Source organism: Megalobrama amblycephala, linkage group LG9, assembly GCF_018812025.1.
Source record: "Megalobrama amblycephala isolate DHTTF-2021 linkage group LG9, ASM1881202v1, whole genome shotgun sequence".
NCBI classification, from domain to species: domain Eukaryota; kingdom Metazoa; phylum Chordata; class Actinopteri; order Cypriniformes; family Xenocyprididae; genus Megalobrama; species Megalobrama amblycephala.
Genome location: NC_063052.1, coordinates 12,563,776 through 12,578,377, shown reverse-complemented (window position 1 = coordinate 12,578,377; position 14,602 = coordinate 12,563,776). Strand labels below are relative to the sequence as shown.

At 39.1% G+C, this 14,602-nt stretch overlaps 1 protein-coding gene across 1 annotated transcript in view; it reads right to left on the bottom strand.

Moving 5' to 3' along the window:
• The window catches only part of LOC125275008 (potassium voltage-gated channel subfamily KQT member 4), a 66,999-nt gene that overhangs the window by 9,417 nt on the left and 42,980 nt on the right, over positions 1–14,602 (bottom strand). The window contains exons 3-10 of the mRNA XM_048201618.1: positions 11,928–12,054; positions 11,394–11,569; positions 10,530–10,655; positions 8,858–8,968; positions 8,685–8,780; positions 8,470–8,558; positions 7,270–7,395; positions 1,208–1,434 (exon numbers count right to left, since the gene is read on the bottom strand). Of these exons, the coding sequence (XP_048057575.1) occupies positions 1,208–1,434; positions 7,270–7,395; positions 8,470–8,558; positions 8,685–8,780; positions 8,858–8,968; positions 10,530–10,655; positions 11,394–11,569; positions 11,928–12,054 (1,078 nt within the window). The remainder of the gene's footprint in view (positions 1–1,207; positions 1,435–7,269; positions 7,396–8,469; positions 8,559–8,684; positions 8,781–8,857; positions 8,969–10,529; positions 10,656–11,393; positions 11,570–11,927; positions 12,055–14,602) is intronic.

Here is a 14,602-nt window from a genome sequence, read left to right as displayed (position 1 = left end):
AAAAATCCTGACAATGTGACTGCTAAATACCTACAAGTATTGTGGTATTCCGCCATGTTTCCGAACTTTCCACTCATATTTACGACTTTGTGGTGGAGTTCATGTGCGTTCAATTCGTAAATACGATCTTTCTGATTTGACTTGTAGAAGCACTCACATATCAGTGTTAATTCATTTTTTTGTAATTTACTGCCAATAACACAAAGTATAGCATTACAAAAGAATATCCAATTTTTTGAAAATGACAATATGAAAAACTACTAGATTTGCGATGTTGATCACTCTGGTGGAAATGCATCATGACAGTCTGTGAAAAGGGTCCATAAATTTAGCCTTGGTGAGCATAAAAGAAGGTTTAGTTCCCCCAAAAATGAAAATTCTGTCATCATTTACTCACCCTCATGTCGTTCCAAACCTGTAAGCCTTTTGTTCATCTTCGGAACTCAAATGATGATATTTTTAATGAAATCTGAGAGCTTTCTGTCACTCCATTGACAGCTACGCAACTACCACTCTGAATCTTCAAAAGCTTCATAAAGTGATCGTAAAATGAATCCATATGCATTGAGCAGTTTAGTCCAAATTTTCTGAAGAGACTCGATCGCTTTATATGATGAACAGATTGAATTTAGGCTTTTATTCACACTACATTCATAAACTCACATATCAGTTGTGGTAAACAGAAGCTCAATCATGCTTGCTTGACGTGCGAAAACCAATGAGGTTCATTCTTATGTGTTACTCAGTATGTTTGAGCTTCAGGAAGAACCAATGGTTTGTTCTCACGCATCAAGCAGGTTCGGTTGAGCTTCTGTTTATATTCGGTGATCAATGTTTACATGTGAATAAAGGCCTAAATTTAATCTATTCATCTTATAAAGCCACTTCAGAAAATTTGGACTAAACTGCTCTATTCATACGGATTAGTTTATGATCTCTTTATGAACTTTTTGGCGTTTCAAAGTGGTAGTTATATAGCTGTCTATGGAGGAACAGAAAGCTCTCAGATTTGTGTTCAGAAGATGAACGAAAGTCTTACAGGTTTGGAACGACATGAGGCTGAGTAATTAATGACAGAATTTTCATTTTTGGGTGGACTAACTCTTTAAAAAAAATCTTACCAACCCCAAACTTTTGAACAGCAGTTTATGTAGATACAGTATATATGTGTCTGTATAAAGGTAAACATTTCGACTGAGATATCTACCATCTGCAGCGGGCCGTGGTTTTAGGCGGAGAGAGGTCCGGAATCGAGTCCGATCATTGAAGCTCCAGCTTTTCTGGACCTTGCCGGGGCTGGTGGCTTCTGGAACGTTCTCCGTGCTGGGCGAGCACCGCACATTACCTGGGGGCAAAGGAGAAGCCTTGCCCCGGATAGCCTGAGAGGAGCGTGAATTGTTCATCCTAATGCGGTCACGGAAGCCCATCTTCCCACTGGCGAGAGAATTAGAGGAATGATCTGAGTTGGTGACAAACAAGGAAATTAATCAATCTCCTCATTAGCACTGCCTTGATTTTCTATATAAGACTTTTTCCTACATGTTCCATAATGTAAAATTGTTTCAGAGACTGTGTTTGCTTATGTAAGAGGACAGAGACAAACAGACAAAAGAGTTAAGAAACATACATCGATCTATCTACAGGTGGGTAGTTTAATTTACATGATAACGCTGACACCACAAAGAAGGAAAATGGTTAGTCAAAGACATATGATGCCCTGTGTGAGCATCACATAATTGTATAGACATTTGGATTAATATTTAAATAGTTAAGAAAGCATTAGTAGATACTGGGCTTAATTTCTTAAACCGAATGGGGCGTGACAGTGTATTAATCTGTAGCGTGCCATCAAAAGGAGCAACCGTAGAAATGCAAGAGCACTCTCTGAATCCATGGAACCACGCACATGCATGCTAAAGTAATTATTTTTGCCGAAACATTGCGTGTAATCAAATAAAATCCACTTAACTTAATTCAACGTGCCACAAAGTAAAATTCTCTACAGTCCTAATTGCAGTCATCATTGAAATACTGTTTCAATCATGCACGTAGAGGTCACAAACCTCATGCACACTGTCAAAGAGCATAATTTTGTAACTCAATCTACATCCGATTACTTTTAGCATGCTAATACATGCTTAAACACACTTAAATATATGAAGATCTCAGTCTAAACATGACTTGTACATGCATACCTCCCCTACAAAATGTTTAATAGCTCTGACCCAAGAATTCTTGATATTCCTGCATTCAAATGCAACAACATGCCGTAACTGATTTAGCCTCTGAAGAATAACCGTAAAGTAAAACTGACATGCATATCAGAGTAAACCATGATGAAAATTGATTGAGGTTTTAGTAACACCCAATTGCATGGTTTATCTTTGCCCTGTGAGCACATGCAAGCCTCATCTGTGTGCATTCAGCAGAGATATACAGTATACTCTGTTCTCTGATCAGCCTCTCACAGATTAAGGCCTTGTTCACACTAATACTTTTTCGTTTGAAAACACATCTTTTTCTCTCCATCCACACTGAGACAGCATTTTTGTTCTGTGAAAACTGACGACTGACACTAACGGTCTTTATCATCATTGTTAGCACGCCCGGCTCCCATGCTGGAGATCAGGGTTCGAATCCTGCTCGGAGCGGGGTGAGTAGGACTGGTTACATTTGGTGCCGTGACCCGGATAGGAGTGAGGTTTAGGGGGGTGAGTGTAACGGACGTAGGCCAGTAAGAGCTGTGCGTATAAACCTCACACCCCTGTCCTCAAGAGGTGCGCTAGCGGCTGCGGTCTTTAGAGTCCTTGTTAATACGCCGTGCCGGCAACCCGGGTTCGAATCCTGCTCGTAGTGGGGCAGGTAGGAGTGGTTATATTTGGTGCCGGGACCCAGATGGGAGTGAGTGTAACGGACATAGGCCAGTAAGAGCTGTGCGTGTTAGAATCCTTGTTAACATGCCCGCGTCCTACTCCTACTCCTCCCATCCTGGCAACCAGTTTAAATGCCGGATTTGGTGCCGTGACCCGGATAGGAGTGAGGTTTAGGGGGGTGAGTGTAAAGGACATAGGCCAGTTAGAGCTGTGCGTTTTAGAGTCCTTGTTAACATGCCCGCGTCCTACTCCTACTTACACGCCCGCCTCCCATCCTGGCAACCAGGGTTTAAATCCCGCTCGGAGCGGGGCAGGTACGAGTGGTTATATTTGGTGCCGTGACCCAGATCGTAGGACTGGTTACATTTGGTGCCATGACCCGGATAGGAGTGAGGTTTAGGGGGGTGAGTGTAACGGACGTAGGCCAGTAAGAGCTGTGCGTATAAACCTCACACCCCTGTCCTCAAGAGGTGCGCTAGCGGCTGCGGTCTTTAGAGTCCTTGTTAATACGCCGTGCCGGCAACCCGGGTTCAAATCCTGCTCGTAGCGGGGCAGGTAGGAGTGGTTATATTTGGTGCCGGGACCCAGATGGGAGTGAGTGTAACGGACATAGGCCAGTAAGAGCTGTGCATGTTAGAGTCCTTGTTAACATGCCCGCGTCCTACTCCAACTCCTCCCATCCTGGCAACCAGAGTTTAAATGCTGGATTTGGTGCCGTGACCCGGATAGGAGTGAGGTTTAGGGGGGTGAGTGTAAAGGACATAGGCCAGTTAGAGCTGTGCGTTTTAGAGTCCTTGTTAACATGCCAACATGATAACTCCTTAACGAAGACTTTTTAAAAATCAATCTTCATATCACAGTCCTGCAAAGATAACAGAAAATTTACTCGCAATTGCTGTCCTGCAGCAAAACATGAGGGCAATTGCGTTTTAGACTAAATAATGGTGATTGAGTGTGAACTGGACTATATCATCTCAGTGAGCTTTCATGAGGTTTAATGCATGCGCAGTAAGGTGAACTTAGCAGTTTCCGATGTTTTAGTGTGGATGAGAAACTTTTAGAAAACACTTTGGAATGCTAGTGTGGACGGAGAGTGTTTTGAAACGAAAACACTTTTTTAAATGTATCTGGATCAATGTAGACATAGCCTAAAAGGCAGCATATTACTGAGATTATTGAGCTAGTGCAGCCTCCATTTCAGGAATATACTGAATCCAGTCATGATGAATGCATCCTCACAGAAGGCATTTCCGAATCTCGCTGAATGGGTCGAGCTGCACTGGATCAGTAAATCTCAGAGTGTTTCAGGCATCGGGGCGGGACGGATCGTGCCCAGTGTGCACAGGCACATCACACATGGATACCTCTGCTTACTGCCAGTATGAATCCGGAAGAAACCCCTCTTTTTAGATACGAGCTGACTGAAGAGACACACAAGGCAGAGGGAGGGATTCGTGAAGGGTTGTGAGGGTTAGTCGGCTGTGCCAGGACACACGTGTTACACTTGTTTTTAGTGTGCATTTTTGGGCAAACGTTAAAATTTCATATGCAAGTAGTATATAATACAATCCGCATGAATGTTGTTGGATCCAACTCTCTCAGTTTGTGTAACTTAAAGGTACACTAAGTAACTTTTGGGGCACTGGCTGTTAATCAACAAAACTGCATGCATCTTGCAGAAGAACATTGTAACTGGAGCTACTTCTCTCTGTTTAAGTCTATGACGAGTCACGCAGGTACTGGGCTACTCCGCAGCGGTTATTGTCCCGCTTATTATAGGCATACCGTAGTGATTCAGGATACAACAAAAACAGAGTTTAGAAGATGGATTCATGATGTACTCGCTCATTAAATATAAATTTTGAACAAAAATAAAAGTTACATAGTGTACCTTTAATGTAATAGGCCTAACTTAAATGCAAATTTTCAATTTTTAAAGGAATAGTTCATCCAAAAATGCAAATTTGATCCTCATGTATTCAAAACTAGAATGACTTTCTTTCTTCCATGGAACACAAAAGGAGATGTTTTGAAGAATGTCCTGGTGGCTTTTTTCCTTACAGTGAAAGTCAATGGGGACTGGGGTGATCAAGCTCTTAAAATGAAAGTAGTAAAAATAAAAGTAGTCAAGCTTTAACGGGAAGGGGAAAAAATTTAAGCTGCTGTTTGCTTACTGCATTCACACCATGTCGTAATGACCCTAATTACGAGATGACAATTAACATTCTACTCGGAGCTGTTCAGATGGTCATGTGGTACAAGCTCTCAGAAAATTTTAAGTTTACAAGTTATAATTACGAGTTCTATGATGACATGAACACTTTTTACAATTCGGAATCTCGTAATTACGGTATATTTCCGACATGGCATTAAAATCCCTTCGCCATTGCTTTCAAATCACATAATGACTTACATTTTAGTCTATTTCTAAAATAAATCTATCATAAGGCTCCAGAACAGTTTGAATATAGTGCACAAGTTGTATGAACCACTGTTTTAGTGCTTTCTTTATGTTTTGTTTTGGTCATTTTTAACAGCTCAAGTTCACTTTTATTGGAAATATTTCTAAATATCTCTTTCTGTGTTCCACTGATGAATGAAAATAATACAAGTTTAGCGCAACATCAGGCTCGCTATTCCTTTTGGGCAATAATGTGCACTTCAAAACAAAGTGTAACTTAGTAACAAGTGGAGAAATAAGTGTTTCTGAAGCAAGGGTCAGTGAGCTCACACACACATTAAGGATCAGCACTTGCAGCCTTTCAGCACATCTCTGATTTTTTTTTTGCACTGAAATGAACTGCCTCAGGATCAGTTGAAAGGGATACAACATGTGCAACTTATAGGGGTGAAAGGTAATTTGGAGAAAGTAGAGTGAGGCAGACAGGGACGGGGTGGCATGCGGATACCGGCATGTGAAGAGGTCACTAGAGGTCAATCGATTAGATTTCAATGCATCTGAATGCAGCCAAACCATCATCGCGTCTTAGACGCGGGTTATTTTATCATCGTCACTCGAAACAAAAAGCACCTCAAACTGTAAACACAGCACGGCCAACGACAGTTCCCATTGGGCGAAATAGTCGTCTCAAAAGCCTACCACAAACCTGCATGGAACGTCAGTCCTCCTGAAAACGTGAATGGATGGAGTGATGGCAGGGAGGAAAGGAGGAGAATGGAGAAGTTGAATGAAGGGCTATGAAGATGGGGTGTGAGACACTGAAATGTCAAAGGGTAAAGAGATAATGCTTACACACAAATGTGCATAGGCATTAACACACACAAAGGCCACTGAACCAAAGAACGGCATCAGATATGTGATCACTTATGGAGATTTTCTATTATATAGGCTACACAAGCATAAACTACTAAAAGGCTATCCTCAAAATTCCAACTCATCTACCACAAATTAAAGTGTAGAACATCACATATCTGATGCATCTTTCAATGTCCTAGTACAGATGTATAGTATTAGTATCAGCACAAAAAACAAGACAGAAAACACAAGCAAACACAGAAAGGCACGCAGAAAACACAAACAAGTAAAACTGCTGCAACTGATTTAACTGCAGCTTATTGGAGTGTCAGATGTTGAACTTCCTGTAAACCATGTACATAATGATGAATGTATTAAGGTGCCCCTATTATGCTTTTTTTGGATATTACCTTTTATGTAGTGTGTGATATAGCGGTTTGTGAATGTAAAAGTCTCCAAAGTTGCTCAATAAATGGAGTGTCTTCTGACTTCCAGCATGCACCTATTAGATTTGTAATGAATTTGCATAGTGGTCCCCATTGGCTGCCTACTTTGCCCTGCCCTCAAACACAGTAGTTGAAGCTGAGGCCTGGAAGAGTTTGGTTCATGTTGATTGTTTTCTGCGATGCGAAAGCAAATGCACTTCCAAAGGATGAGGACTCAAGCTCGAAATTGATACGGTTAAAGAGACACCATCACTGTGTATACAAGTGCTGAGGAAGAGCTGAAATTCAGTTATGTAATGGGCCTTTCATCTCTGATACGTGCTGTAAGGGGTAGACCAATCACAACAGATTGGGCCATCTGACCAATCAGAGCAGAGAAGTCTCTCGGAAGGCGGGATTTAGAGAGACCGAATCCTTTATTGAACCGTTTCAGAAACTGTGAGAAAAGAGCTGATGCTGCAATATATATTATGAGAAAATTAAAGTGTTATTTTTTACCTTGGATGCATGTAAATATTTGGTATGAGACCTCCAAAACAAAAAAATAAAATAGCATAATAGGGGCAATTTAAGTAATGACCTGAAACTTTACTACACTACAGTATGCTAGTATTATTGTGAATTTAATTTTATAACTGAAATTGCAGGGAAGAGTTAGTGTCCTCTAGGAAGATTAAACTGGACAGTGGCGTACCTGTCCCCCGACAGGTAGGGGGAGCTGTACGGCCGGAGCCCCGACAGCAGGGTGTGGTAGGAGTTGTGGAGAACCTTCTTGGCGCTACGCTGCCGTTGGAGGTGACTGAACAGTAATGTCAGTTCTCTGACCCACAAGCAAAAAATGAAAATAATCAAACATGATAAACGAAACAAAACAAAAAAGGATAAAAGAAGCAAACACAAAGCTAAAAACAAAATGGTAAATTAACCATCAAAATACTTTAAAAAGACAGGGGTAATTCAGTTTATAAAAACATCTACTGTTTAAAAATGCTATTTGTGTACTGAAATACACACTTCCCTGTCATTTTAAATGAATGTTAATTAGTCAAATTAATTCAACCAAAGACGAATGCATGTGGGATAAATAATATTAAGGTAGAAATAGAAATATATCATTAAGAATCAAAAATGTGGCAAATGTGTGTAAAATGTTGAAACTGAGAAACTTCATAAAAGGAATTAAATCATATATAGGAAATTGTGAAAAAATGTTTATAATTTATTTGTTGGTTTCAAGAATATTTATGGGATCTGTCAAATGACATCTTATTGAGTTTTTAATTAGTGGTACATTTACAAATATTATGTTTAATATTTAATATAAGATATTAAAACTTGTTTTCAGGGAAGTTAACAGTTTATCTTGTTTCAAGAATTTTATTTCATTAATTTTTAAATGCATTATCTAGCTTAAAACATGAGTCACATTAGGGTTTTTTAATAATAAATAATTTCTATTTCTCCACATTTTTCATCCCACATTAACTGGTAATAAAATTAAATCTTATGCAACTCATGAAAACTCATGTCATAATCTTTGCGTTCAGTACATGCAAAAATTAATGTTGCAGATGAATAAAGCAAAACAATAAAAGGAACTCCAAAACTATCAATTAAATCATGATTTCTGGGTCAAAGTACCATTTTTAATTAAAGTGAAATACATTTTGTGTGTCTGTGTAGGGAGGATAATAAAATAAAACATCGTTTTCTCAGAAACATGATTATAAATCTGACTAATGCTGAAGTATTTGGGATATTTTGAACCCCTTCTTTTTGAAATCATGATCTCAAAAGCCACCTGTCAGTCATATCAGTTACACACAAGGCCAGTTCAACTTGCACAGCACAGATAAGCATGTCCGCCGAGGGCTCCGTTACAGGTCATACTTACCTGAAGGACGGCAGCATACTGTCATAGAAATACCAGGTGGCTGTGAGATATGAGTGCTGAGCATCTGTAGAGTAGAGACGCCATGCAGCCTGGGGAGACAACACGATACAGCACGGCACAAGATGACACACCCAGACATACATGCACACAACGCACACATATTTGGATGTGGAAATAGAAATCTTGAGTGTATTTGCGGCAGGTGTGTTGCTCACCTGTATGAGGTTGGCAGCGGGAGTCCTCCTCTTCTCAAAGTGTTTCTGCCGGTGCTGCTCCTGCACTTTCAGAGCAAATCCCGAACCCAGGATGCCCTTACAGAAAGACAGAGGGCCATTAGCCGGTTTGGGATCGAAATGTCAACGGCCTTAAAATCGACGGCGGTACTTACAGCGGGCAGGGCAAAGAAGGACACTCCCAGCAGGGCAAAGCAAGCCGCTAAAAGCCGACCTTGCCAGGTGCGTGGCGTCTTGTCCCCGTAGCCGATCGTAGTCAGGGTTATCTGGGTGAAAACAGTGGAGGTAAGAATATCAAAATGGCCAGGGGAGCCGTGCACTTTTGTTCACCTAACTTCAAAACCTGCCATTTTACATATAGACCTTAGTAGCGTCCATAGACATCCAGGATGTTTATGTCTTTCTTTCTTCAGTCGAAAAGAAATTAAGGCTTTTGAGGAAAACATTCCAGGATTTTTCTCCATATAGCGGACTTCACTGGAGTTCAACATTTTGAAGGTCCAAATTGCAGTTTCAGTGCAGCTTCAAAGAGCTCTACATGATCCCAGACGAGGAATAAGAGTCTTATCTAGTGAAACGATCAGTCATTTTTCTAAAATTCAGAAAAAAAAAATTCTAAAATAAAATCTTTTTAACGACAAATGCTTGTCTTGCACTGCTCTGCGATGCGGCCACACGTTACATAAGGTCACATGTGACGTAGGCGGAAGTACCGATCCAGTGTCTACAAAGCGAACGTGCAAAGACTAACTCAAACGGTCTTTGCAAAAAAAGGTAAAACAACGATGTCGGATAATTTTGAAGTTGGAGGAGAAACTGAGATACCACTGCGGTACTTCCGCCTATATCACGCGTGACCTTTCCAACGTGATTATGTAATGCGTGGCGCATTGGAGAGCAGTGCAAGACGAGCATTTGTGGTAAAAAAAAAAAAGGTATATAATTTTTATTTATTTTTTGGAAAATGACAGATTGTTTCACTAGATAAGACCCTTATTCCTTGTCTGGGAGCCCTTTGAAGCTGAAACTTCAATTTGGTATGTCAATCTCTCACAGCCTCATTTTCATCCCTGTTAACTTCAATATGGCATCTAACCTGACTAAAGTCTATGGTTAACCAGTTTGTTCAGTGAAATGCATTGGAAGGTTGGGAAAAACAACAAAGATTTACAGCTCAAGGCAGTGGTAGTTTTAAAAAATGAAAATGAAATCTAAATAAAAATATTTTCTTCAACTAAAATGAAAAAAAAAAAAAAAAAAAAACTAACAACGGAAAAACAGGAAAAAAAAAATTACATTTAAAATGTATGACTCCTAACTAACTAAAATACAATAAAATGGGCAAATTAATTTAAGTTTTCACTTTTTATATAAAGTAGATTGTAAACCCACCCGCAATAAACATAAAAATGCTACTAGATATAGATATATATATATGCACATTAACTTAAAATGCTTAAATAAAAACTAAAACTGAAACAAAAATGTCCTCTTAAATAAGATATTTATATATATATATATATATATATATATATATATATATATATATATATATATATATATATATAAAAAATAAAAAATCTAATAATAACTGTGGTTTGAGATCCCTTGGACTCACTGTACACTTGACGCTTATGAAATCGACCATACTGTTTCTACCTCTGCAGATTCAGTATATTATGCAACAATAAATGTATTGGAGGCAGAACTATATTCCCAGTAGAAATTAAACTAAATTTCTGCAACATCAATTCCCACAAAAAATTGAGCCAGGGAACTGACAGCGGCACAGGACAAGTTATTAGTTCAGTCGAGGGCAGTACTTACTGTTCCCCACCAGAGGGAGTCAGCATAAGTGGAAAACTCTTGGTTATCTTCCTTCTCAGCCAAATAGACCAAGAAGGAGGCAAAGATCAGTACCAGGAAGCCAATGTACCAGGCTGTGATCAGCTCCTGAAACACAGAGAAAGGAAAGTTAAGAGCAATGGAAAGTTATAAGAAGAGTATTTCATTAATGAAAACACTAAACTGGAGAACTAATGAAGATGGTCAACCAAGTATATTTATTTCTATTTCTAGTCCTATACTGTCTTAATATGCTAAGAGATATAAATTTGTTGGTTGATTTTCCTGAAAGGCGTAAACAGTGTGGCTCTGTTTGAGCATCACACCCAACCTGACACATCAACATTGGCTTAAAGTCCCCATGAAATCAAAATTCTTTTTCTTTTTTAATGGAATATTGCAGTATTTATTATAAATGATTTATCCGTGCACATCATTATCTTTTTTATTTCGTGTGCTCTGGACATTTTTAATCAAAATGACTTCCCCTCCCTCGTCATCTCTTCTTTTCTCTGATGACGTGTTTACTGGCATGAGGGCGGGGCAACCTGTCACTCACATGAGATCCACCAATAGCAAACCACAGCCTTCCAATCAATAACTCATGGACAAAAGCAGCCGTTTGGGTATAGAGTACAGATGTGTATAGAGTTTGGAAGCATACTTGAAAAGAATTGTTAATTTTGCAGTACTTTTTGGTTCTTCAGATTTAAGGTGTGGATATGCACAAAACAAAACTTAAAAGTTGCATTATGTGTATGTTTCATAGGTTTTCATGAAGCATGTACAGTGACATAGTTTCGAAGCGAACGTCCTCTGATGGATGAGTGCATGTGCTGCTGTCACCTTGCTGTGAGCGTACACCACAGAGCCCAGCAGCTTCCAGGTTCCTCCCCGGCGGTCCATACGCACCATGCGCAAGATCTGCAGAAAACGCATGCTGCGCAGAGCAGATGTGGCGAAGATGTTTCCCTGCGTGCCTGCTGCTATCACTGCCAGCGACGCCACGAAGACAATGAAGTCTACGTAATGAGATGAACATGATGACAAGAACAGAAAAAAGAAACAAAGAAAAGAGAAACCAATCTTTTTAGATGGGGTGGCACATACCTTCATCTTTTGAAGGGGGCACCATGTTTTGAAAATGTAAGACGTCTATTGATGTAATTTATATTGTTTATAGTCCAGTGTATTGAAATCTCAACCAATTGTACATTGATATCCATAACGTTCAAAAAGAAGTCATATAAGTTTTGAGTAACATGAGGGTGGGCAGATGATGAGGAGAAGACATGTGAATGGTGTTTTCTGCCACAGATCTTTATACAAACACATTTGTGCCCCTCATGATGCTTCTGATCTCAGACTCCAGGTCTTTACCTATGACGCAGAAGGGCTTTCTGGCAAACCGTAGCCGACCCTGCCATCCTCTGTACCGGCAGCAGCATCCGGCTGCCCAGACCCTCACAAAGTACTCCAGCCCGAAAACCACGATCATCACAAACTCCTGCAAGTAAAACCACATGAAATCATTTTCAAAATCAATCCTCTTAATAAAGCCTGCCTTGTACTTTGAATATGGCAATAAATATATCAAAATAACACTAAAAAACTAATGACTGATGGTCTGCCAGTTATCTATACATATAAACATACACACCTGGCAGTAAAGGTTAAAGTACTAGACAGTCAATTTACCTCTAATTCATAAAAAAATGAAGATTGCTTTGCTGTATACAATAGAGTGTCACAGGGATGACATATTTTTGTAGGCCAAAACCCAGAAACAAGTTGCATTTTAACACTTCTGGTTCCATCATAATGAAGTCGATAGGTTTTTATAATTGGTTAAATGCCTGAAATAAGGTCTGTGGTGAACACAAGATCAAGATATTTTAAAGTTTTATTCTACGACATAAAATACATCAGTAACCCTCTTTCTGTGGTGAAAATCAAGTTTTTAATGTTGTATATATGTCTATGTGGTGTTTTTAATGTGCTTTAAGACAGGGGTGCCCAATCTACTTCCTGCAGAATTCAGCTCCAGCCCTGCTCAACACACCTGTCTATAATTAACAAGTGCTCCTGGAGATCTTAATTAGCTGATTCAGGTGTGCTTTATCAGGGTTGGAGCTAAACTTTGCTGATAGGTAGATCTCCAGGAACCCCTGCTTTAACCCTTAAATGCATACCTCGGGTCTTTAGTGACCCGGGACGTCATTCATTACCCTCCTCCTCGTTCATTTTTTAAAGTTAGACATCAACCTTCTTGGTATTCCTCAATTTATAATTCATTATAAAGAATATAACAAGAAAAAAATCATAAAATTATAAAAGAATGCCTATTTTTGTATTCATTTGGGTTTTGTATAGGGTCGCTAACGACCCGAGCTGTGTATGAGTGTACGTATTTTTTTTCTGCACAACAATAATTCAATCTTAGATGACGGAATAAGTGCAATTCACATTTATTCCACAAGGTGGCAATGTCTGATACACAATGCTAAAGTGACGACTCATTCAGACAGAAAACGAAATAATAAGAAAAACATGAAATGGCTCAGCGATTTACTGCAGAGCAAGTACTGAACGCAATCAAATATGACTGTAACTGTCACTGGATGGATCTGGTGAAGCTGTTAGCAATCGAAATATTGATTTTGAAGATGTTGAAAATTATATAGTTTTGAGAATACATTTGAGATCGTGAATGGGCTCATATTCGTGACCTCAAACATAAAACTAGCCTATTATTTGCTGAATTTACTGGGAAATGAGCTCTGACGAGGACAGTGGTGATGGCATAGAACATCTGCTCAAACGGAGCCCTTTCAAGCTCCAAAAGGTAACAAAATATGCTTTATTTTATTCTTCTGTAATTGTTACTCTAATATCAGAGGAGTTTTATATTATTGCGACAAGTAGAGATCCTTCTGTGTTAGATATAGATCCGGGTCGATAAAGACCCGAATATGTAAGAATGATTGGCGAAACAGTCATGCATTTAAGGGTTTAAAACATAAGTCAACACTATTGCTGAGTATTTTCCGTTATATGTCCGATGTTGTAAAGAGCGATACCATTGTGCAGCGTTTACCTCAGTAAGTTGACCGAGTGGATCTCTGAGCTTGTGCGAATGAGTGGAGACGGGGCTAATTAGCATATTTATAGATCTGTGCATACTAAATGAAGCAAGGGTTTAGAGTTACATTCAAGCTATTTTAAGCTTTTTGTCAGGGACATTAACTCTTTCCCTGCCATTGATGGAATTTTCCGGCTTTACATGTTTTCACTGTTATGGTAGGGGGTGCTATTATGCATCTTCTGAAAGAGTAGAGAATCTCTGGATCAAAACACAGGCAAAAAAGGATTGCTTATGCATTTTGTAGTCTTTGAAAAAAATAAGATTTTTGTTCAAAATGGTGCTTTTTTTATTAAACTTACCCACATTCAGGTGTTGATAAAAAAAGAAAGCATGAAGCTTGTTTGTTGTTTGTTTGTTTAAAAACAACTTTTTAAAAAAAAAAAACGCTGGCAGGGAAAGAGTTAAACATCATCACAACAGCTAGTCCACTATCACAGCCTTGTTGTGTCTATAATCATGCTCTTGCAAACTATTCTAACTCAAACTTTCAGGGAAAATGTTTTTACACAAAGACTAAAAGAGCTGTCGGAAGCTTAAAGGATTAGTTCACTTCAGAATTAAAATTTCCTGATAATTTACTCACCCCCATGTCATCCAAGATGTTTATGACTTTCTTTCTTCAGTCAAAAAAGAAATTAAGGTTTCTGAGGAAAACATTCCAGGATTTTTCTCCATATAGTGGACTTCACTGGGGTTCAACGGGTTGAAGGTCCAAATTACAGTTTCAGTGCAGCTTCAAAGATCTCTACATGATCCCAGACGAGGAATAAGAGTCTTATCTAGCAAAACGATTGGTCATTTTCTAAAAAAAATAAACATTTATATACTTTTTAACCACAAATGCTTGTCTTACACTGCTCTACAATCTGCCACTCATGACATAATCAGGTTACAAAGGTCACGAAAGGTG